Here is a 25,556-nt window from a genome sequence, read left to right on the forward strand (position 1 = left end):
TCCGCACCGGGACCCGACACATCACCGCCGCAGCCTCTCCAGTGCCCCTCCGCCCGCCATCACTCCAGGCCCCCGCACCGCGCAGGTAACGGGCCCCGCCGGGGACACGGGCGCGCGGGGAACACTGCGGGGGAACGCTTTCGTGCGTTTGTAGCGGCGGCGGCTGGTTCTCAGGACGAGCCGAGCTAACGATGCTAGTCACGGCACGTCGCGCGGCCATTGACACCGCGCGCGTCACGGTTCTTTTTGGCCCCCAAACGTGTTCTTTTTTGGGGGTGACGCGGTGACAGAACCCGGGATTGAGCCGGGACTTTTTAATCCGGGACTAAACGTGGGCCCCAAACAAAACACGCACGACCACGCCACGAGGAAAAGCGACTAAACACGCGCTAAACCAGGACCACGCGCGGATTAAATGTCTTAACTAGAACTAAACTAGGACTTGAACACGTTTGAACCAGGATCAGCTTCAATAACGACACTTTATGTGAGAATAAATGCGTGTGTTTGAGTAGATTTAACCCACGGCCTTGTCTGAAAGGTGTGAATATAATCAAGAAAATTGCATCTATCGCTTGCAATGATCAATTTTCTGTTTGTATTTAATTATGTTTATAGAAATGACACGTTTTGCAGACTTTAAACCGTTTAGTTTGATGTTGACACGTGTTTTCCAAGTGCTCGACCTCGTTTTCTTGGGGGATGTTGATGATGAAAACCGCGGATGTTCTGTTCTTTTCCAGCGGCTAATGTAGCATTTTTAGCCCTTTTTTAGCACGTTTAGCCCTCGGGAATCGACCACACGCGGCTGGCATGTGCCTCAAAGGATGCCCGCGTTATGTAGCTCCCGTTACCCGGTTAAAAAGCCCCGTGTTGGCGCTGTCCGTGACGAGTTCCTCCCACTGGGCACACGCAGCAGCTAAAGCTAGCGTTAGCCGCACCTAGCATCCGTGCGCATCCTCCAGTGACAGGAGGCTAAAGGCCGGGCTAAAGTTGGCCCCTTTTCCCGCGCTACCTTGTCGTGTTTATCGCGGGGGGAAAGTTCCGCGAACACCGGGGACCGTCCGGTTTGTGCATTTAACGTGTTTTGCGTGTAACGCGGGGCTGCGACGCGCCGCGGGGAGCTGTCCCGGGTTTGGGGGGGGGGGACGTTTCGAGTGTCTCCCGAGTGGGGCACGCAACACGTGGTCGCGGAAAGAGGGGGACAAACCGCGGATCGACCCGGGACTGTCCCACGAGTGCGTGATTCTGCGTCTGAACGGGTTATTCAGCTGCTCACGGGCTAAACACGGTGATGTGTCTTGTAGTTTTCCAGTGAGACGTGTCCAGAGGATGTTGTGGCCCTTTGTTTGGGAGTTTTAAAGTGTTTTGAGCGTTTCAGTCGGTCCAATGTTGAAATGATAGAGATTTTAACATGTGAATTAATAATTAACCTGGTGCTCTAACGCAGTAGATTGAGACGTATAATTACAGCCGTTTATCAGGGTTTTCCCTCTGCTTTTGTTTACTTTTGGAGTGTTTCTCTTTTGTTTAAATGTTCATCAAGCACAAACAAGCGACAAACATGGCGGATTTCCATGGTAACGGATTGTTATTGAGCTCCATCCAGGTCCTTTACCCTGGAAATTGGCAGTGTTTGTTCGTCTTAACGTACTGGGATGCATTAGCATAAACATTGTAAAAGCGGAGACAGAAAAGCAGTGGAATAACCTGGTGTTTCCCGCCGAGCCCCCGGCGGTTAATACTTTTATCTGTTTACAGTGTTAGAATAGTTTTAATGAATGTCAAGTTTAGTAAATACCGTCTTAAAATCTCAGTTTTAAAATAAAACTGAAAACCTAACTCTGTCCAGTCCTGGTCCAGTCTGTGGGAATAGGGTCTGTCCTTGTGGTTCTCCAAGTTTCTACTTTTTCCCCACTGCGTATATTTTTTTTCCCTGCAGAATGAGAGTTGCAGACAGGGGGCGCTCTGGGACCCTTGAGTCTGACAGTTTGACTCTCCAACTCGGTTATAAAGAAATAATGACATGTTTAACTGTGTTATACAATTGCCACGGAATATGCCATGAACTATATTATTTGGAACGACTTCTAGGATAACGACTCATCCGTGAAACCGTTTCTGAACGTGCGTTACCGTTAAAGATGAGATGCGGCAAATAAAAAGCAGAATCCAAACTTGAGTACGTGGGAACCGGATGTTCAAACCATGAAAGGATATCTTAACTAATCACTGGTATTCACATGCATGGCTTTAATTGACCATGGGCACTGCTCACAAGCCTTGTTCAGTTTTGTAGTTTAATGAGTGATTGAAGTTATTTATTTGACCTTTTTTTTATACGTCTCACATTCGTAGTATTGCAAAAATGGCCCCAACAGTGCAAAGAAGGGTAAATGTGTTTAATATTTAGCCCCCAACGCGTAGTTCACTAAACAATTTATACGTTTGATTTTCTTTCTTTCTGTTAAACGATTTTGTAAAGTCTTAGCAGCCACTTGACAGACCCACTGACTTTGGAAAGAGGGCTGAGCCAGGGTTGTGCTTGGTCTCTCCTTATTTGCTTTGTGCTTGAACCATTCCCCTAATATATTAGATGTACAAAAAACAAATGGAACAAACTGCTGAATGTGGAGCTGAACATGTTTATATAGAGCACTACAAACAAGTGTGTAACTGCTGCGCCTCCATTCGCAGATGGATGTGTAGCTTCATTTGTTCTTTAGGCAAATGTTTACGGTGTTTACTGTTCCAGACCTCATGACACCAGAGAGTGTGGGTTTAGTTACTGCGTGAGGCCGTTATACTAATGCTTTTGATTGTGTTTAACAGCTTAGAACTTAATTAAACTGATTTGCTCATTTAACTGTCTAAAGTTGTATAGTTTAATTTAGACATCTGTTGTCTTGATACTGGGGAAAGGTTTTATGCCAAAAAAAACACTTTTAAATGGGATAAACTTAAGGCAAACCGAATTTCTCCCGACTATTGACTTCACGCATACTGATGAGGCTGCGTTTTTGTGTAGATCAAACTTGTTTTCAGTGTCAACATTGGGCCAGAATGAGTCCATGATGCCAGGACAGCAGGGGGCAGCACTGTGGCTCTGGAAACCCCTGTAAGGCAACATTAAAACACTTTAAAATGTTGTGTTCACAAGAAGTGACAGTGATTTATTCTTCAGGAAACTGGCAGCTCTAATATTGATCTTTAGGACGTGACGAGCCCTGTGGTCAGCAGAAAGTGTCTTCTTTCATGACTCGGCAAAATGTTTTTTAAATTTTAATTGATTGAGATTCGGTAATTTCTTTTGAAAGATCAGCTCAGGAGTTTTAAGTGGAGAAGTCAATAAAAATTGTAGCTTGTGTCAGATGGAACTGATTAAAAGTCTGTTCAGAAAATAAATCCCAGTATTGAAAGCCAACAAGACATTTTTCAAATCGTGATGGAGCCCAAAAATATTCCGATGCCAGAGAAAGTTTTAAAAATAAGTAAATTGTCCTTATCAAAACTATTCATGACTGTAACCGACTGCGTGCATTTGATTTTTGAATATTCTAATATTAAGTACATGGTGTGCTCAGTCTAAATTAAAGATTGCGTCAGATGGACTGAATAGAATCGTGCAATACATGGAACCTTTAAAGCGATTTTCAGTATAAAATTAAGATTTATTTTTTTGGCGCAAAAATATTGTGATTAAAATTGTACCAGCAGATTATCAGATTTTGTGTAATTACATTTTCTAGTCTGGTTGTTTTTTAATCTGATCAAATTAAAAGGACTGTCTGTATAAAAGACGCTCTGTAGAACCAATTGATATTTACATGTGTAGTCAGTGGAATGTCCAGTAGAGGGCGCTCCAGGCAATGCACGATGCGGTGATTGCGATTAAGTTTTCTGTTCTCGTTTGCGCTCGACGTGTCCGTTTCATTGTTAGTTCTTTGACTTGATCTGGTTTTACTCATTGTGTTTTTTCTCTCTCCAGCTTCACTTTGGACTCAGCAAAGATGGCAGACATGGACAAGTGAGTGACTAACGTTTAACTAATCATAGTTTTCTTTCGGATGGAGTCATTTTTCGACCGGCGTTCGCGTCTCGGCGCAGCGCGTTGTGACGGTAACGTGCTAAAAACACAGCATTTTGCCTCCCAAGTTTGGACAGCGTTGGTCCTTTATGCAACTATGCGTGAGACCTAAGGATACTGTGTTTACACGTCACAGTACTCTGGGATACTGCGTTTACACCTCACAGTACTCTGGGATACTGTGTTTACACGTCACAGTACTCTGGGATACTGCGTTTACGCGTTACGGTACTCTGGGATACTGCGTTTACGCGTCACGGTACTCTGGGATACTGCGTTTACGCGTCACGGTACTCTGGGATACTGCGTTTACGCGTCACGGTACTCTGGGATACTGCGTTTACGCGTCACGGTACTCTGGGATACTGCGTTTACACGTCACAGTACTCAAGGATACTGTGTTTAAACGTCACGGTACTCTGGGATACTGCGTTTACGCGTCACGGTACTCTGGGATACTGCGTTTACGCGTCACGGTACTCTGGGATACTGCGTTTACACGTCACAGTACTCAAGGATACTGTGTTTAAACGTCACGGTACTCTGGGATACTGCGTTTACACGTCGCGGTACTCTGGGATACTGCGTTTACACGTCGCGGTACTCTGGGATACTGCGTTTACACGTCGCGGTACTCTGGGATACTGCGTTTACGCGTCACGGTACTCTGGGATACTGCGTTTACGCGTCACGGTACTCTGGGATACTGCGTTTACGCGTCACGGTACTCTGGGATACTGCGTTTACGCGTCACGGTACTCTGGGATACTGCGTTTACGCGTCACGGTACTCTGGGATACTGCGTTTACACGTCGCAGTACTCTGGATACTATGAAACATCCCGGTGAGAGTAACCCGGGTTCTCGGCACCCAGGTTACATGGACACGCGCACAAAAAGGACGTAAAATGAAAGCGCATCATATTAGTGTTATTTGTGTTAATAGTGTTGTTCGTGCACATGTAAATGCACTCACTACATAAAAATAGATGTGATTGCTTCATATCAGAGTTGGAGGATAATGAGAACAGTTTTCAGACTCGATTTGGACTCAGGACGTGTTTGAAAACAGAAGGTGTAAAGCATAATGAGGTGAGACACTGCAGGCAAAACCAATCTGCTCCCAATTTACTTTTATTTCATTGATTGCACTTCATTTATAGATTTCTCTGACATTGAAACTATCAGACACAAAGATCAGCCCTTAAAGTGGCTCCTACACAAAGAACTAATACACCAGATTTTGACTGAACGTACTGAAGGATTTATCTGATTCTAAGACTAATTTATTAAGTCTTAAAAATTTGGAAATTAGAATTTTAAGACAAATTTTCGCTTTTGTTTACTCAAACTAAATAAGAAATCCCAAATTCCCTTTACATTAATATAACCTGGCTCATTTGTCATATTTAAATGTCTCAAATATGTGACTTTTTATACATTTTCAAACGATCTATATGAAAACATGGTATATGAGAGTAAAGCATCTCTTTATATTAAGATAATCCTTTATTGTCCCACATGGGGAAATTTCATTGGTGCAACACGGGTAGATCCAGAAGAACAGATCACTTATAGGAAGTCTGAAAAACACTTTCAGTAGAAGATCTATAAATAAATAAAAAAAACTCCCATAGACAAAAATAAATGTGATCACGACAGTAATTGCACATGAATGTGTCACGACAGCACAGATTGCACATGAATTTCACAGTAATAGCAATTCATGTGCAATCTGTGCTGTCGTGACACATATTCATGTGCAATTACTGTCGTGATAAGTGTGAGAAAAAGAGCGTTTACACCGGGCTGCTAGCTGTACCAGCGCCTTATGACGTAGATAGAAAAAATTGCCTTTTTACATAAATGTGCTGTGTCCTTGTGCTGCTTTGCGTGATTAACCTGTTACCATCCACCTATTTTTGCCCTGTGCACAATGGTTGGACCCAAATGGCATTGCTTATTAAAAGAGGATCTTATGTTCCACATGCAAGTGTGATGCATCATTAGAAAGTTTAGGCCTTCTAGTTTCTGCAGATGTGCACATGTCACACTGTCAGGGCTTCAGAACTTACACTACAGAAGCCCAAACATAAACAAAACATCCTTTTTTTTAGTCTCGCCTGAATATTGTCAATTTGTAATGGTCCTGAGCATGACATATTTCATTGTGTACTTATGCTGTTCACTGCACATGATGTTTATCTTGTTGACAACAACTGTGTAAAGTTTCAGATCTCTAGGAACAGACATTTTGGTGCTGTTGACCTTTTTGTATCAAAAAGTATATTCGGAACAAGTGATCAAATATGTGCCAAACTGTTTTTATTACAATTTTAGCTCCTCTATGATCATAAAACATACATTTTGATGTTTTGTAGGCCACTAATAGCAATTATAACTGCTAAAAACAATATATGTGAAAATGTGTAAATATGAGTTTACCCATGAATTTCCCATATAGAGGTTAAAAAAAGAATTATATTTATTTTTATATTGGTATAATAATACATATATATTGAACAAAATGCACGTCCAAAAGGCTAATAAAATCAGAAAACGTTATGCGCAAAATCCTGCCGAGAAATCTGGCTCTACTGGCCTTACCTGAGCCTTGCGCACGAGAATACCGAAGATTCTGTGTCAATAAGACCTTTGTCCCGCCCCTCTTTCTAAAGCTAATCTTATTGGCTAGAATAATGTCATTCAAAGTCTGCTACGTCATTTGCATGCGGCGCTATTTAGATGTAAACAGAGGAAACATGTGCGTCGCAAGCGGCACATTTTTTTTTGCGGAGGCTGTAGCAAACAAACGTGTGGAAAGAAAAAATCGTGGCTGGTCTCATTCTGTAGGTAACAGTCTGAAGAAAAGAAGGATATTCAACATTATCTTATAGGTCAAACAGGTCATTTGTTATGGACGGAGAAATGCGCCGGACAAGCGCATTCTCGTCCGGCGAGAAACGAAAAGTTTGTTTACTTGACAATATCTCAATCGGATAACTTCAGGAAAAATACAAGTGGATATTGTTTTTCAATGGTTCCTTACGGACAGACTGAGTACAAGGATGTACAGAATTAAAGCCGTTTCGTCCGTCATAAACAGGACATGCGTTTGTAAAAGTTGAGACTTTCTCACTAACTATTGGCAATTGCTTCTTGGGGCATATTATTCAATGTAAATCAATGACATATTCGTTTTGTTGAGAAAATAAGCTTTAAAATGATGTATAACTTGCTGGTATTGACCACGGAAATAAAAGTGATATCAGAGAATATTTGAGATATAGAAAATGCTCGCCGGCGGACAGGTGGGTGATAACAGGTTTAATAAATACTCTATTTTCTCAGTTTCACGTACTGTTTGGACTTTATGACTGGCCGTGTACATTACTAAACGTGTACCAGAACTGGCCAAAAGTTTAAAATTGTCCACTTAAAACAGTTGTCCCCAAACTAAGGCCCGTGGGCCACATCCGGCCCGTTGGGCCTTTCAATCCGGCAGATAATCATTATTTAATGCATTTGGAAAATAATTAGTACATTGAGCCTTGCATTTGTTGCTTTGTTACAAGTTACAGGTCAAATTTTGCCTGTAATTTTATAGTAATTCATTAGTTCACATAAACACACCTTATTTTCCTGGCCCGGCCCCTCGGCCAAATTTTAGACCCCAATTTGGCCCATGAGTCAAAGTTTGTGGACCATTGACTTAAAACATGGGTTAAACCAGAAGAGATTAACATGATTCTATTGTAGTTAAATGTGATAAAGCCTACAGTTAAATATCTGAAGAGGTGATACAATTACAATAAAAGGTCAAATGTAATTAAACTTAACTTGGAAATCCGAAAGTTTTGCCTGGACAAAGCTACTTTATTATTCGTTGAGTAAGAGATTGGCGCGAGTGTCAATGGATCAGATTTGCTCTTGAATGTCATTGTAGAATTTAGATTGAAATCCAATAACTCCCCATTCTTCGTTTTAACGGCGTTTGTGTTCTTCCTGTTGCGTCTGCGTTACTTCTGTCCAGTTACATCAAATAATAAACATTTCACACGGACGCGCCCCCCGTGTCTCGCATTAGTGAAGCTGCCAGTCATGGTCGCTCCGGGAGAGAGGATCGTCGTATAAGAAAAGCTCGACGTCGCTGTGACTCGGGGCTCATTGTTGTTGCCGTGACGCATTGATCTGGAGCTGCAGTGAGCGGAGTCCAGTTTCAGAGGCTCAGCACAAGCCTCGGAACAGACTGATCTCTGGAGGTTTGAAGCACGAGCAGCTGGAAATACTCTGGGACGAAAGCGCAGTCTGAAATGTAACTTCAGAGTGCAGCGTTTTCCGTTGTAAAGGATCGTTTTGACCCCAGAGACTGTTTGGTTAAGCCGCTTGTCTTTTATTGTCCAATCGTTTGATTTTCTTGCTTTGTCACTTAAATTAACAATTTTTTTTTTAAAGTCTTATTTGGAAACTTTGGATAAAGGAGTGCGCCAGGGTTGTGTTTGGTCTCTCCTATTGTTTGCGCTGCACTTGAACCATTATCCCAGGGTATATTAAACGGACAAAAAGCAAGCTGAACATTTGGCAGTACAAAACGCTTTAATCTTAAATGGATTTGATTATTTTCATCTGCTTTTGAAATATTGATACGATGCAGTGTTTGTTGGAATATCTTGCGTATGTTTGACCGTGCTAAAACATTTGACACGTTCACTGATTTATTTAAGTTTGTGCAGGTCGTGTTTTAACCTGGAAATGCTGTGTTAAATTGTATTTGTGTGTAAAATGTGTTGTAGAATGTCTAATAGGAAGCTGACTGAGTGCTGTCACATTTGTCTTTCCTAATCCTGATTTTCCTGTGTTTGGTGCAGTAAAGAGCAGGCGGAGATGGATCCCGCAGACATGGAAGACGTGGAAGAGGTGGAAGAAGAAGAGACCGGAGAAGATGTCAACAGCAAAGGTTTCAATACATTTCAACCTCCTCGGCTCGCTTTTCTTTTACTTTCGGTTGTTTTATCTGGATAAATCTGTCGTAGTGAGATGTAAATGTTTGACCTTAAACAGTTTCATGACATTTTAACCTGAGCATTTTGAGTTCTTGAAATGTAGACAAAATGTGCAGGAATATTTCAGTGGTCAGAGCGATACACTGCTGTTTAAGGACATTTATCTTTTTAGTAAAGCAGAGCAAAAAAGGTCTGTTTGCCGTAACCCGACCGACTTTGTCACGTTTTCTTATATCTCGCCAACTCTGCGACAATTTTTCTAAAAAAGCGTTGTGTTGAATATTTTATCACTGGAACGCGCTAGAAATATTTTGAAGCTGAAAATGAAGCCTGACGGTCACTGCGCGTCACTGGCAGAATCAAAAAATGGCGACACGTGTGTTGAGTGCGGTTCAGTGTGTCGGTGAAACAGAGTGAGAATTAAGAATAAGTTGATTTGGTTTTAAGACTGATGCGTGGCGTGATGTGCTCGTGGACTTGGAGGTGAAAAAGAGGAGATTGATTGCTGTTGGTTAATATCGGAGTTAATTATCATTAAATGGGTGGATTTTATGTACAAATTTGGAATTTTAAGTTTAAAAGAAATTTACTGACCCACTTATACTGTTGGTAGTGTTACAGTAAACATACAATTTATTTGGTGCAGCCTAATTTTGCTACATTTCTTTAAAGTTAAGCGGCACAAATCCGTTTCCATGCGGACTAATCGTCTGTTGACGGCTGATTTCTCAGTTTATTCTGAGCTCTTTGTGCCGGCCTCTAGATGGATACGGCCCGCTCTATTTTTAGCAGCTTTTGATTAGCCTTATAAACACTAAGGCTGCGTCTGCGGCATGATTATAATTGTATGAGAGAAAGCGCGCCGGCACAAGAGCTGAGGCCTCTTCAGCGCTCGACCAGGCTAAACGGGGCCCACTGGATGATGCTGAAATGACACGCTATAATCCTGCAGCGATGGAGTGGTGTGTGCGCTCATCGCTTCGTCCAGGGTTTGATTCCAGGCTGGGGGTCGTGTCTGAGTGTCTGAGCACAGAAGGTGATCTCATCTTAAGGAGAGAGGTTATGTTTCTGATTCTGTTTTGGGAAATATTTGTTTTGAGTTTAAGTGTCCTTTATCTCTTTTTAAACACGCTAGCAAAGCTCCACAGTCGGAGCAGCAACAGAGAAACTACTTGACGTTTCCATTTTGACATAAAGTTAATTTGAGAAAGCAAAGAAACAGTTGGTGCAGGTCTAAACTCCAGTTAGCAGAGAAACAAATGTGCACAATAGTCTTATACTAAGACATTATGGGAACTGTGCAATTACATTTGTATGGATTTAATCTTGTCGTATGGTCAGTGATCAACTTTGAGTCTTTGAAATGGAGTTCTACAGCCAAATGATAAAAGCATGTTTTCTGGCAAACACCAGGAAATTGCGTTAAATGCAGTGTATTTTCGTGCAGGAAATGGTGATTGCCCTGGAGTAGTTTTTTTTTTTTTTTAACTTTATTCATATCGTCCAGCCCTGAGGGTCAATACTCGTCCTACAGTGTGGCTCTTGGACTTGTTCTAATCATGTCCTCGTGTGGGCGGAGTTTCATGTATTGGACGACTTGTTCTGCAGCGGCATAAATCTAATGTACGTTAGATATTTACAAAACATGTCATTTAACCTCGTTTTAGGATATTCCAGACTGTTGAATATGTCTGCAAATTTAATCTTGATTTGACTTATCTTTAACTCTGGTCAGTTTTTCTCCTCGTCAGTTTTTCTCCCTCTCTGGTCAGTTTTTCTCCCTCTCTGGTCAGTTTTTCTCCCTCTCTGGTCAGTGTTAGTCCCCCTCTGGTCAGTGTTAGTCCCCCTCTGGTCAGTGATTGTCCCCCTCTGGTCAGGCCTCTCTGACCCTGTTGTGTGTTGTGTCCAGCTCGTCAGCTCACGGTACAGATGATGCAGAACCCACAGATCTTGGCGGCGCTGCAGGAAAGACTGGACGGACTGAACGGCTCCCCCTCAGGATACATCGAGAGGTATTTATATAACGTCCTGTGGTGAAATGAGTAAATCAACGCGTCATTGACATTTTTAGGATAATTTCAAATTTAGACAAAGGGCACCGATTAATCCTAGATTTGCAGTTTTTTAAAGTTTATAATTTCTTGCTTGTATATCATTAAGTTTCCTAGCAACACTCAGCCAAAACTCCTAAATTTGTTAGCTCTTTTCTGTGTTTTTTTGTACACAAGCCATTGTATGCTCAAAAGCCGTTTAGTTTTATATATAAACTTTGACGTTTAATGGGGCCCGCGGCAGATGTAAAAATCAATTTTCTTTTAAAAGACAATATTGAAGATTGAACAGGATTTTTGGTGACCAGTCATTTCCTCGTGGCGTGGACAGCAGAGTAGTTCTCCCACATGTCAATCATTCCCTGCGCGCTAGTGCACACCTGCAGCCTCATTCCCAGGATATCAGCAGTGTGCCCATGTTACTAACTGTTAAGATCGCATTGTTGCGCCTGTGACTTCTCCGCTCGCGCCTGTGACTTCTCCGCTCGCGCCTGTGACTTCTCCGCTCGCGCCTGTGACTTCTCCGCTCGCGCCTGTGACTTCTCCGCTCGCGCCTGTGACTTCTCCGCTCGCGCCTGTGACTTCTCCGCTCGCGCCTGTGACTTCTCCGCTCGCGCCTGTGACTTCTCCGCTCGCGCCTGTGACTTCTCCGCTCGCGCCTGTGACTTCTCCGCTCGCGCCTGTGACTTCTCCGCTCGCGCCTGTGACTTCTCCGCTCGCGCCTGTGACTTCTCCGCTCGCGCCTGTGACTTCTCCGCTCGCGCCTGTGACCTCTCCGCTCGCGCCTGTGACCTCTCCGCTCGCGCCTGTGACCTCTCCGCTCGCGCCTGTGACCTCTCCGCTCGCGCCTGTGACCTCTCCGCTCGCGCCTGTGACCTCTCCGCTCGCGCCTGTGACCTCTCCGCTCGCGCCTGTGACCTCTCCGCTCGCGCCTGTGACCTCTCCGCTCGCGCCTGTGACCTCTCCGCTCGCGCCTGTGACCTCTCCGCTCGCGCCTGTGACCTCTCCGCTCGCGCCTGTGACCTCTCCGCTCGCGCCTGTGACCTCTCCGCTCGCGCCTGTGACCTCTCCTCATGTTTGTCCGTTTCCCCGGTGCAGTTTACCGAAGGTGGTGAAGCGTCGCATCAACGCTCTGAAGAACCTGCAGGTGAAGTGCGCTCACATCGAGGCCAAGTTCTACGAGGAGGTCCACGAGCTGGAGAGAAAGTATGCCGCGCTGTACCAGCCGCTCTTTGATAAGGTGAAACTGACCTCTGCACCCCCACACACACCTGTGACCTCTGCACCCCCACACACGTCTGTGACCTCTGCACCCCCACACATGTCTGTGACCTCTGCACCCCCACACACGCCTGTGACCTCTGCACCCCCACACACACGTGAGACTGTAGCTGCTTTACCAACTGTTTAAATGAGTTCAAAGGAAACCCCCACATGAACAGTTTAAAAACTTGACCTGGCTCCGACTTTAAGATGTAACTAAAGGTGCCGTTTCACGCTTCACTGTGATTGGTTAAATCCACCTGTCACTCACTCTGACTTTAACTGATCAATGTTGAAAAGCAGAGCTGCAATTTAACAAACATCTGAGTCTCAATGACTTATTTATTTACAGATCTGACCCTTTGATTAGATTTGTTTTAATTCCACCTCGGCCTGTCACAAATACTAAATATGGTTCAATAAATGATGAGTGGAGCTTTTATCACATTCAAATCACTGACGTAATTATTTCCAGTATTGTTGCTTTCCAATCTTTATTACAGATCCTTTTTTTAAAAATACATTTTAGAGACATTTGTGTTGCTGTCAAAGTATTTTCAATATCCTTTTGATTGCAAGTTATTTTGAACAAATGTCAAAATGCTGTTGTGACGGGCCGATCAACGCGGCGCTGAACTGTCCAAAGTAACGACGCGCTACAGTTGGCCGCCGGGTCACGTTTTGTGTCCCGCCCACTCTCGTTTGCCCCGCCCGTCACACCTCCGTACCTCAGTCTGAACCAGCGTTTTTCCCTTTCCAGAGGAGCGAGATCGTCAAAGCCGCCTACGAGCCGACGGACGAGGAGTGCGAGTGGAAGGCCGACGACGAGGAAGAGCTGACAGTAAGTAAACAGGTACAGGAAGCATTGACTCAGCACACACCCGAGGTCTCAGGCGTCTAAACCTGCAACGATGAGCGCTGCCCTGTGATCACGGTGCGGCTGCGCTCACGTTTGTGCTCACGAGTCAGAGGCAGGTCATGGGATTGTTTTACCAACTCCAGTGAGGCCGCCCCAAATGAATAGTAGGTTTGCTGTAACCAGACCCAACATTCTTCAAGTGGGTCTGTAGGTAGGTTGATTCTTTTTTTTTTTTTACTTCAAAGGAAAAAAAAAGTATCCAAATCGTCGCCATGTTTTGATTCTGCCAGTGACCCGCAGTGACCGCCAGGCTTCTACAGTCAATGAGAAGTTCTCGTTAGTGTTTCATTTCTTGATGGTTTTCGCGACATTTTCAGCTTTAAAATATTTCTAGTGAGTTCCAGTGATACTAAATTATGTAACGCTGCGCTTTTTTGAAAAAACGGTCGGTGAGTTTGCGAGAAGATATTATTTAGCATCCTTTTGACAAAATGCTGATTTTTTTTTTTTTTTTTTTTTTTTTTTTTTTTTTTTTTTTTTTTTTTTTTTTTTTTTTTTTGTCGGGTTACGACAAACAGACATTTTTTTTTTTGCTCTGCCTGAAAACTGCGAAACTAAACTCATTCTACTAAAACACTACCACAACAGATGCAAACTGCTAAAAACAGACGTCAAAGCTAAAGAAATGTGTTTTCGTACACATGTCAGAGCGCCCTCTAGATGCAGTTCTGTTTACTCTACTTTTGGCCGTTCACACGCTGCTCGCTGCACCACCAGAGCGTCCAAGGACCAGAGAACTTTTGGTTTGGCGACCGACTTGAGACGAAAAGCGGCTGATGCGGTTGCTTCACAAACGCACTGCCACGTTGAGCAAACTGGTGGAAAACGCCCTCGCCTGGTCATGGTGCGTGGAGCGTTTGTTGGATGCAGGAAGTCCTCGATGTGACGATTCGCTTTGGCAAATACGCTCTTAATTACTGTCATTGTCCACCTGGTGGCTGTGGCGTTTCTCTCAGGATTGTATTGACATGATCGTTTCAGGAGGAGATGAAGGAGAAGGCGAAGCTGGAGGAGGAGAAAAAGGACGAGGAGAAAGAAGACCCCAAAGGAATCCCAGAGTTCTGGCTCACGGTGTTCAAGAACGTGGACCTGCTCTGCGACATGCTCCAGGTTTGTACCGTTTGTCCCCCGGCCTTTGACCTTCTGTGTGAACGTCCTGTCGCCGGGTCGAGAATCGGTTGCATCAGAACATGTTTAGTAGACGTACATAAGCTAAATACAAATGCTGTGTTATAACGTTTAAGTATGTAGTAGTGTTGACCTGGTTCATGGTTCATGGTGCCATTATTCAACTCCAAAATCGTGATTGTTGTTTTTGTGGAGCCGATCTTGAACAAATGCTAAAGTCCAACATTTGGAGGCTGTACCGCGTTTTGAAAGAAGTATCAAAAGAAGTAACACGGGCTCTTGCACTCGTCTGACATTATGACATCAAATCAAAAAACTTGACTTTTTATTCTCACGATGAGGTTAAAGAAGTTGTTTTACTGCCACCTTTTGGACAAGTGAAGCAACATGTACTGCGTCCTCTCCAGGATTGTAGTCTTTGTAACGGGCACGTTTGTACGCTTCTAACATTTTGTTGTTTTTTTATCAGGGCTTTGACTGTTCTTAAGACATTAATTTATCCTAGTCTTAAAATAGAAGTTTTGAGAAGAATTTGCCTCTTAACTGTCAAAATACAACTCAAGGAATTGTTGCTAATTGTTTTCTTTGTAAATGCATTACTAAGTCCTTTCTGACATTTATATATACGCATGTTCTAGTCAAACAATAAACCTGATAGTTTTCTTCTCAGGAGCACGACGAGCCCATCCTTAAACATTTACAAGACATCAAAGTGAAGTTTTCAGACCCAGGGCAGCCCATGGTAAGACTAAACCCGCCGCACCGCTCCCGCCACGGCTTCAACAGCAGTCTGATTTTGGCCTTTTTTGGTTCTTTTTTGTCCTCAGAGTTTTACGTTAGAGTTCCACTTCGAGCCAAACGATTTCTTCTCAAACACAGTCCTCAACAAGACCTACAAAATGCGGTCTGAGCCGGACGAGAGCGACCCGTTCTCCTTCGACGGCCCAGAGATCATGAGCTGCACAGGGTGAGGACCAAGTGTTTAAACTGGGCCTGGACGGGGGAGGGCTGGGCCTGGACGGGGGGGGCTGGGCAATAATAATTGCTCGTTATTATTGCTGTCTTAATTTTTGATCTTTTTGAGGGTGAGACTCTGCAGGTGAATCGGAAGAGGTTTTTAAAATGAAAAAAGGCATTTTATGCGAGTTTAAAACCAAAAAAAAAAAATTGCACGCTGTTACATTTAAACAAGAACAATTGACAACCTGGTTTATATTCACGTTGACATACGAGGTATGAAAAAATGGGGATTTTGACATCTTTGTTGTTAGAGGAACCTAGATTTAACTGAAAATATGCCTGAAATCAAATGTAGCCTTTTTGAGACTTTAATGTAGACTTCTCATAGAAATGCATGTATGAAGTGGGTTAAATAAGAAACTACCCTTAGGAGCAGATTGGGCAGTTCAGTTTCCACAGCTTAAGTGAGAACAAGATGAGTAGGAACAAGATATAAAAAGCTAAAAATGTCCGTGCCTAAATGTATTAGTAAAATAAATACCAAGACTAATTGAGGCAAATTTAGAACTTGATATTGAAGATCTTGTTTGTTACAAAACTAACTTTGGCAGAATTAATACTTTTATTTTAGCGAAACAATTTGTCACGTCTACATTTTCTGTCCATACAAGAGCATAAATTGATGGGAAAACGAATATAAACGGCTAAACTAACGAATCTCACATTTTATAAAATGTTTAAAGAAGTCTAATCGACACCATTGAGTTTGAGTCATAAACGCAATATTTGACTACGCTGTTCTGTGTCCTTTCTTACAATCGAACTTGCCCGTGTGATGCGTTGCTAATACTGCTCCCATTTTTGCTTTAGTTGCACGATCGAGTGGACGAAGGGTAAAAATGTCACGTTGAAAACAATCAAGAAGAAACAGAAGCACAAGGGCCGTGGCACCGTGCGAACAGTGACCAAGACGGTGCCCAACGACTCCTTTTTTAACTTCTTCACTCCTCCAGAAGGTCAGCACAGTTCACTAACGAGGCACTGTTAACGATGCGCGACTTGAAAGTAACGTCTGCGTCTTTGTTTTTACAGTCCCAGAAAGCGGAGAGTTGGTAAGTTCATTTGTTTTAAGTACATTTAAAGCAGTTTTTAACTTCATTATTCCAAAATGGGAACCAAGGAAAATGACTCATTCTTTAGCACTGTTTTAGCGTTTCATCTGAATAAAGCTTGTGCCGGTCTTTGTCAGTCTTGAGACATAATATCAACGGTAAACGTCTCACACTGAATATAAACATAATATACCACTTCCAGCCTCGGTGTCATCAAAATGGGACAAAATACCAGCGCCAAACCATTTATTAGAGTTGAGACCTGTGTTTTTAGCTACATCGGCGTTTCCAGATAAAAGTTTGAGTGGTTGATAGTCGGTCATAATGGAGGCATTTGTAGACTTTCTTGATCAGGCGGTTGAAAATTGTTTCAGAATCTAAAAAGTTCAGCAGTAGAAATATTTCCACTGTTCTCCTTTGCCGAGAGTCAAAGGCCTCAGAGCAGCTTAAAGGCTCTTTCTCCCCAGTCCGACCTCACCACCCCGTCACTGAGTCAGGGTGATACTTAGTCTTCTCTTGTGTCCTCGCGTTTACCTTGTGTAAAAGCTTTCCCGTCCTCTCGTGTAAAAGCTTTCCCGTCTCGTGTAAAAGCTTTCCCGTCCTCGCGATTGCCTCGTGTAAAAGCTTTCCCGTCCTCGCGATTGCCTCGTGTAAAAGCTTTCCCGTCCTCGCGATTGCCTCGTGTAAAAGCTTTCCCGTAGCACTAAACTGTACCACGGACTCTTTAAAGTGGTCATTGTGTTTCCAGGACGAGGACTCGGAGGCGATCCTGGCTGCAGACTTCGAGATCGGTCACTTCATTCGCGAGCGTATCGTTCCCCGGGCCGTGCTCTACTTCACGGGAGAGGCCATCGAGGACGACGACGACGATGTGAGTCGACTGAAGCAGTTTCTCTCACCGTTGTCTCTCAAACTAATGTGTCAAACATCCTAAATATTCAGTTTATAAACATTTCAGACTCAGTCCAGATCGAGTTTTGAAGTCCGGATGAAGCTAGCAAACATTAGCATGCTAACGCCAAACATCCTGCTTCTAAGAATAAAACGCGCTCTAATCAGACGCTTTCATTTTAACTGAAAGATTTGACTTTATTTCATGCAAACTGATATCAACTAGTATTTCACGTTTCAAAACTATAAAAATCAGCTACAGCCCCTTTTTACCCTTTTATAAATTCTAAATTTCAACTCTTTAGCGATCCATAATTTGTGCTCTTCACTTTAGAAAATGTTGAACCTGGTCATTGTATCAAATTATCAGTGTGATGTAAAATATGCACTTAAATCAAACACCTACAAATACTGTATGAAAGGGCTAATTACAACATTTGTTCAATTTTAAATCTTTAAACAAGAGTGACGTTTTATCTTAGGTTATTACGACACGATTGTGGGTCATTTTAGTAAATCATTTAAAATCCCTTCTCGTCTAATATCTTTATATAATTGGGTTTTTTTTCACCTCAATAACCGATTTTGACTCGTGTGGGCAAGAATAATTTGTCACTATCTCACCTAATAGAAACGCATTTGACTGAATCGTACTAAAGTTGACTCATTTTCTTCCCGTTTGCCAGTACGATGAAGAGGGCGAGGAAGCGGATGACGAGGTGAGAAGCAAAACCGTCAATTCACGATCAAATGTCGTTTCAGCATCAGTTCTTAGACGGTGGTGTTTTGTTGCAGGAGGGAGAGGAAGAGGCGGACGAGGAAAACGACCCAGACTATGTTCCTAAGGTATGTCCTCTTTTTATACTAAGCAGAAAGTCCATTCCACTTCTCTCCACCGTGGCAAGACCAGGACACACGATCATAACCGATTATGCCATTTTCATAAAGGCTGTAGAGAAATTCTTATTTACATGCTTCACTTTGCTTTAATAAATGAGATCCATAAAGGCAGATCAAATTTGCAGAATTTTGTATTGAGCAAACTTTAAATGACCAGATGGTGTGAAAGTGTGTGGCACTGCGGGTGGAGAAGAGCTGAGGTTCAACATACAGAACATGATGGTCGCGTGGCGGTCGCGTGGCGGTCGCGTGATGGTCATGCATTCTGCGCCTGCTTTGGGTCGCTTCAGCTTTTATTCATTTCAACCATTCATTTCACACTTAAACCCAAGACGACCCGACGCTGGGGCTGTACAGCACTTATGGGTGTGGTTTAGTTTCAATAGTTTGAGCAGAATGTAAAGATTAAAGGAGGTTTATCTGTTAAAATGAAAGGATTAAGTGACTTTACAGCCCTGTTTCTGCCATTTCTTTGCACTGGATGTTTTCATCTCTTTAGAACTAAACAACCTTCCAACTTTAGACTAATTTAAATCTGATCGTTTCATCTTTTTACCCCTTTAGGCTTTTTTTGACCCAGATATTTAGGGTGAACATTAAAGCGAAACCAAAAGGTTAGAAATGGGGCACTATTTCCAAAAACCTGAAGTCGGTGATTAAAGAATTATAAACTCTGTAATGTAGGGTTGCTAGATTTTTCTATTAAATGTTTAAAGAAAGAAAATAAACACAAAGTATAACTTAGCTGAAACTTTAGTTTAATCGTATATCGATGGTACTGTCCGTTTAGTCCCTACAGCCAGCCCTGAGCAGAATATTACCAAGAAAAACTACTGTAAATGTGACTTGAGCCTTAAATCGTGTTTTTAACTGTAAAATTTAGGTCCAAACGTGACTTAAGTCGGTTTAAAGCTCTAACGATGCATAATGCGTGTCCCATCTCTGGTATGAGGGGGTTTTACTCCACATCTAAGGCTAGAAGAAGTTCACTCCAATGTCCAATGACTCCGCATGGCTCCGCCCCCGACACATCTCTCTTCTGATTCGACTCTGAATGTTTGAGTCACTTTTGCATCCTTGTGTCAGCTCCTCCTCTCGATCTCTCCTCACCAGGTTTAAGTGGTGACGGTAGAATAACCTGTCCTGGTAGGTAAACGCCTCCTCTGCCACGCCTACTCACACCGCGCCCTCTGCTGACGCTGGCACCGCGATATCGGCCCGACGAGTGCCAAATCTGATCACCGTTGGGGTACTATGGGGGTTTATACACGTTTATGGTGGGAAATTTGATGGCGATACATGGAAAACCCCTAAACGGAGTATAATCCGAGTTCTTTAAAGTGGGTGATTTAAATCTCCCAAATTAAACACAATTTCCATAGGTTTGAGTTCGTTTTAAATATAATTTTTATATGCGCCAACCATTTGAGAAGAATTTGCCTCTAGTGTCACAAAATTAAGTTGTATTTTGACAGTTTAAAGTAGAAGAATCCTTAATGAAACACTGCAGTTAGAATCTAGCTGGTGCCAGAGGCTTTGGTGCATAAGCAAACGACATTGTGAGGCATCAGACGTTAGGTTCATCTTAAATATGGATAATGGCTACTGGTTCACTGACAAACAATTCAAACTTGGACAATAACCTTGCGCGTAAAGTTTAAATGTGGGCGTAGGTTTCCTCTGAGGCCAAGACTAAATCCTTCTAGATCATTCAGCAGGTTTATCCTCGTTGAAATAAAAGGGTTCAAACACGGCTTCAGCTTCTGTTTAAACCCGGGATCCACAAATATGGATCCAACTGCAATTTACTGACAAGTCCAAACGTCATCAGTTGTGGGCGGTGCCAGTGTGGGCAGCGGAGCCTTTCACCCCGATCTGTGTCATCTGTTTGGCTGCTGACTAACTCTGAGCTAACTCTGAGCTAACTCTGAGCTAACTCTGAGCTAACTCTGAGCTAACTCTGAGCTAACTCTGAGCTAACTCTGGGCTAACTCTGGGCTAACTCTGGGCTAACTCTGGGCTAACTCTGGGCTAACTCTGGGCTAACTCTGGGCTAACTCTGGGCTAACTCTCGTATGTTTCTGTATGTTGAACTGTTTTGTTTTATGGTCTGTGATGTCTTTTTCATGTCGATGGACTTTATTTAAGTGTCATGGATCATCTGCTTGTTATGTTTATTTGATCTAATATTATTTTAGAGGTACAAACTTTAGGAGATGACGACACAAATTGGTTTGCCGACAGTTTAACCGTTTTGCTCGCCCTAAATGGATTGTGAATGGATTGTAGACGCTTGTGAATGATTTGACTTGTACTTCCTGGTTGCATGGCGCCTCGGGGCTCGCTGTAGTGACTAACCCGTAAATGGGGTTTATGTTCACTTGTCACTCGGGGTGGAGATGGATCACTAAATGGCAAGATCTGTTACTAAATTGAAAATCAATGTTAGAGTGGGGCAGGAAAAATCCTCATTGAATGTAGCTCTTAATAATATTGATGTCATTGTCCTGACGAAGTTCGCCAACATCTGAACTCTAAAGTATCTTAACTTTTACAAACTGAAGCAGATCCTTGTGCTCACAATTACATTTGAATTAAATCTGTTAATCCCTGCACGTTCGTCAAATTTGGATGTAAATTAGAGTTCAGAAGCTTTAATTTGTTTCAACCACAATGAGTCATTGACATTCTAAAGGTTCAACATAATTGCATGGTCTTCATTTCGATAGAATTTTAAGCTGTTCATTTTCAGGATTTGGTTTTACTTTAGACAAGATTCCTGAGAATTTTAACACAAAAATCCTGTTTTTTAAATGTGATTCTCTGTTGTCCTTTTATTTCCGCGCTCCTTTGAGACTCGTCTGAACTCGTTGAAAATGAGGTTTTCTTCTCCTGATTGGCTCGTCTGAACTCATTAAGCGTGACATCGGTGTAACGCCTCATTCGTCCAGGACTGTTCCATTGTAGAAAAGGATTCTGTTGTATCTGGATTGTCTTAAAAAGATGATACATTTCGAATCATCCAAGAATCATTCTCAATCTGCGAATCAGGAATGGGAACTCGAATATTAATTTTACTCTAAGTAAAATAGTTACTTTCATTTTCCTGATGAAAAGGTGTTATTGGTTTCACCAGAAACTAAACCTGTTTCCCATCTGTCCTTTACTGGACCATCAGCCTAATCGGTTACACAGGGAGGAGAGGGAGGAGTCAGTGACAATAGGAGGCTGAAACAAAGCGGTTTAGTTTCTGGTGAAACCAATAACACCTTTTTATCAGATCAGGGTGGGCAGGGCCAACTTAGAGGAGGGTAAATATCTTGAGTTCCCGGTCCTGATTCGCAGATTGAAAATGACTCTTGGATGAGAATCGAAACGTATCTTAAGAGTAACAATACAACTGAATCTTTTTCTACAATCTTGAGTGTGATGTTCTCGTCTCCTGATTGGCTGGTCTCGTTAAACGTGATGTTCTCGTCTCCTGATTGGCTGGTCTCGTTAAACGTGATGTTCTCGTCTCCTGATTGGCTGGTCTCGTTAAACGTGATGTCTCGTCTCCTGATTGGCTGGTCTCGTTAAACGTGATGTTCTCGTCTCCTGATTGGCTGGTCTCGTTAAACGTGATGTCTCGTCTCCTGATTGGCTGGTCTCGTTAAACGTGATGTCTCGTCTCCTGATTGGCTGGTCTCTGGTTAAAGGTGATGTTTGCGTTCCCTCTTGTTCCCACAGAAAGACGCTCCTCCGGCCGAGTGCAAGCAGCAGTGAAGTGTCCTCGGCTCCTGGATCCACAAACATATTAAAAAAACAACTTAAAAATAGTTACTTACGCCTTATAATGTTTTGTATTTTTCTTGGTAGAGAATTTGAAGTAAAAAAAAACTGAAATGATTTTGAGGTTTTTGTTATATGAAAACTCGCGGTAACTGGGGCGTCGGCTCGTATACATAGTATTTTATTATTCTATAGATTTGTTCCTCTCTTCTGTACAATAGAGACTGCACTGCAAACACTCGCGCACCACAGCTCCAGTCACTCAGTCAGAAAAACCACAGGGTTTTAATCAGATTTGACCTATTGAAAGTTCTAAACTAATTTCCACTGGTCAAAGCTCATTAAAAATACTGCTCGAGTTAATATCCACATTTTAATTAAAAAGCATGTTAAAATTGCTCCTTTTTTTTTTTTTTTTTGATTTGACCATTTTTATTCAAGTAAGAAACTGGTCAAAATTAGAAACTTGAATGTACTTTAAAGGCTAAATAATCTGTTTGATTTAAAAAAATGCAAAATAAACTGTAAAAGTGCACTATTTACCATTTCTGAGTCACACTTGCTCGTCTCCATGGCGATATCACTTTGCCTGTATAATGTTCCACCATATGGCATTCAACTTAAACGTTACAGCTCTGTGGCGAGGCGAGCCTGTACAGTAAGACATTAAGACCTGTTCACATTTAATTTGAAGGAAAATCATTACATTTCTAGATTATTTTGCCTTTATCTTGTACACGAGTAAGAATTATTCACTTATTTGACACGTTTCTAGGTTTAACGGGCTCATGTGAAAGACCAAAGGACTAGAGCGTTCATGATCTGGTGGAGTGACTTCAGCGTGTGTGTGGGGGGGGGGGTGTTTAGCAGCGCCGGGGGCAAAAGCATGAACTATCACTGCTCAAACTAGTCTGGATTCTCGTGAAGTCTTGTTGTTTTTGATCTTAGACAGCAGCTGTCGGTTTGAACGCCGCGTGGATAAAATTCAAAACTCGGATAACCTCGCTCCTTAAGTCGAAATGGCGTGTGAGAAATCTGCACGTTTTAACGACTTTAAAAACGGTTTCCTCGCGGCGTCGAGGAACCGTTCGACAGAGTTCAACGTTTTGGCGTTTCCTCGTAACAATTCCATTCAACGTTTGATTTGAACTTTCCGAACTCTAAACATTCCAGTGACTAGTACTGGTTTTAAAGGTTTCTGGGGAAATTAAGCCTGGAAAAAAAAAAACTTTTGGTCTTGATTGAAACACTTTTCCAATTTATCGTTTAAAGTTTCTCCGTCAACGATTTTATTCTGTTAAATTCTCCGATTGCGTTCCAAAAGGCTTTTCGAGTTATAAACAAATTAGAATAAGCTACGTCTAAAACACTTTCTGTACAATTCCTTCATTTAAAAGTTTTTTCCCCAAATGCATCCAATTTACAACAGGTGGCCCCAATCAACACTTTGGCGACTTTAGCGTTTAACTGGAATCCATCGCTCAAATTGGAAACAAATCTTCCACTGGAGATTATTTGAGGATTTTGTTTAGTTCCTGAAGGTTTAAAAAAGCAAAAGGTTGTTGTATGTTTTCTATGGTACTGTGTACACTTGTGTAAATGTCCTGTAGGTGGCGTTGTCGTTCGGCAGCAGAATCTCTTAATATTCCAGCACTTTGTAACCCAGAGTTTTAAATGAGTCTACGGGAAGCACAAAGGGCCTAAAATGAATAAATAAAATTGAAATGAGGCTTTGAATGATTTTGTAAATTATGACACGAAATTAAAAGTGTTTTCAGACATTAAAGCGCCAGGTTTTTATTTAAAACTAGAACTAAAACTGGGTTTATATTGACCGGGAAGAGTGTCATAATGCATAATGTTCAGTTTAAATAAGAACTCGTTAATTATATTTAAATTGTCCCAAACACAATTTAAACCATTCTATTACACGGGAACAAAACGCAATTTAACTTTCACTTAAACTGTAGAAATCCGGAACATGTACAAATTTGTTAAAACCATCTTATTCCGAGAGGATTTTGGGCGTGGCACTGTTGGCTAAAGCGCCCCCTGTTGTTGTGTTTGATTGTAATTCCTCTTTTAATCTACTTGTACCTCAACAATCCATTTCCCTGTGGACTCCGATCACTGTGAAAGAGTTTCTGAATTAAAGGCACGTTGGAGCAATATGTCCGTCTGGAGGCCCAAGCCCCGCCTCCTTTTTGTCGACCCGCGCGGTTTCGGAAACGTCAACGAGCATCCCAGAACGTCAATTTAAAGATCGTCTGTCTTAATAAAAAATGCCATAGCACCAAAAGATGGCTACAAACTCCTTTTTTTCCGTCTTGGCTCGACCTTTTTGCGACTTCCGGAGCGCCGTCTTCGACTTGACCTAAAGATTCACTGCGTAACATTCTGGACGGAGCGTCTTCCAGCCGCTCGTCTCATGAATGTGTCGATCTGCTGCCGCTTTGTGTAGAAAGTTCCGCAGTTTGACGTTTAACAAGAGTTTAGTCTCATTGTGGGGCATTCCGTGCAGTACGCCAACGTCTCCATGGTAACCAGCAAGTGAACGCGCCTCTGGAAAAGCCTCGTTTGTGCACTTTATAAAGACTAAAACTTAACCTCCTTTAAACATGAGACTACCAAACTTTGACCCGATGAAGAAGTAGATTTGTGTAAAATTATAATGTATCCAGTTATCAACTGTGTCCCCTGTGCTCAAAGGCCTGTTCTCACCCATCCCCTATCCCCGCCCACATCCCCTCAGTTCTGCAGTTTTGAACTGGAAGTCAATGGACCCGTTTCTATTCCTGAGCAGTTTGTCCAATATTGCGGTTTACGATGTCTTATTCATGCTTTTAATGCTTATAAATGCGGTTATTCTAATAGTGACTAAAGCGCGTACGAAAGACCTTTTTAAAAAGTCGGCGGCATAATTAAAAGTAAATTCTGTTTTCATCAGCTGTGCTCTTGACTCCTAAATATTCAATATTAAACTTTAAAGTGAATATTCTCCATTTTGAAGTCTTCAGTCACTGAATCTGAACCGTCGCAATAAACTAAACGTGCCATAGAAATGATCGTAACCATCGCCGCTTTTGAGTCACGACGTAGCGAACGTGGTCGCGGGCGTTTTAACGTGGACATCTGACCGCACGATGTTCTCTCGGCGTGTTGTCCGTTCTGTTGTGCGCTCGTGTGTACGTTTCCGATGCCACGCAGCTCGTCCGTCGCGCGCGTCTCGTTGGTTTTGACCATCGTTCGTCCACAGGGTTTTCTGGTCACTGCGGCATCTTTGTGGTGGCGGTTTGAGTTGAACTGCAGGGGGCGCTGAAGCCTCACCCCGAGCAGCTGTTGTCCAAGCCAAATGCTCGGCTCCTTTAAATACTGTTGTACTCGATAACTGTGTGTGTTCATCAATAAACTCAGTAAACACGGACTCAACGGGCTGCTGTCGTTTTGTGACCCATGTGAAAGGTGCACTGTG

General features: G+C 42.5%; 1 protein-coding gene across 3 annotated transcripts; it reads left to right on the top strand.

Annotated features, from left to right (window-relative positions):
- On the top strand, positions 1-25,508 carry nap1l1 (nucleosome assembly protein 1-like 1). Of its 3 annotated transcripts, XM_072453290.1 has the most exons (16): positions 1-85; positions 3,989-4,027; positions 8,955-9,043; positions 10,999-11,101; positions 12,239-12,380; positions 13,164-13,256; positions 14,304-14,432; positions 15,121-15,192; positions 15,278-15,417; positions 16,281-16,426; positions 16,503-16,522; positions 17,271-17,393; positions 18,100-18,132; positions 18,209-18,259; positions 19,427-19,459; positions 22,043-25,508. In XM_072453290.1, exons 2-15 carry the CDS (start codon positions 4,011-4,013, stop codon positions 19,430-19,432), a joined length of 1,164 nt encoding a protein of 387 aa, XP_072309391.1. In that variant the 5' UTR covers positions 1-85; positions 3,989-4,010; the 3' UTR covers positions 19,433-19,459; positions 22,043-25,508. The 3 variants fall into 3 exon arrangements, with proteins under 3 accessions (XP_072309391.1, XP_072309388.1, XP_072309389.1); XM_072453287.1 differs by lacking the exon at positions 19,427-19,459; XM_072453288.1 differs by lacking the exon at positions 19,427-19,459 and having other exon boundaries at positions 13,164-13,244.
- Positions 25,509-25,556: the final 48 nt, after the last annotated feature.

This window comes from Eucyclogobius newberryi, unplaced genomic scaffold, assembly GCF_026437365.1.
Source record: "Eucyclogobius newberryi isolate DKJ021-1_F unplaced genomic scaffold, fEucNew1.0.hap1 SCAF_2, whole genome shotgun sequence".
NCBI classification, from domain to species: domain Eukaryota; kingdom Metazoa; phylum Chordata; class Actinopteri; order Gobiiformes; family Gobiidae; genus Eucyclogobius; species Eucyclogobius newberryi.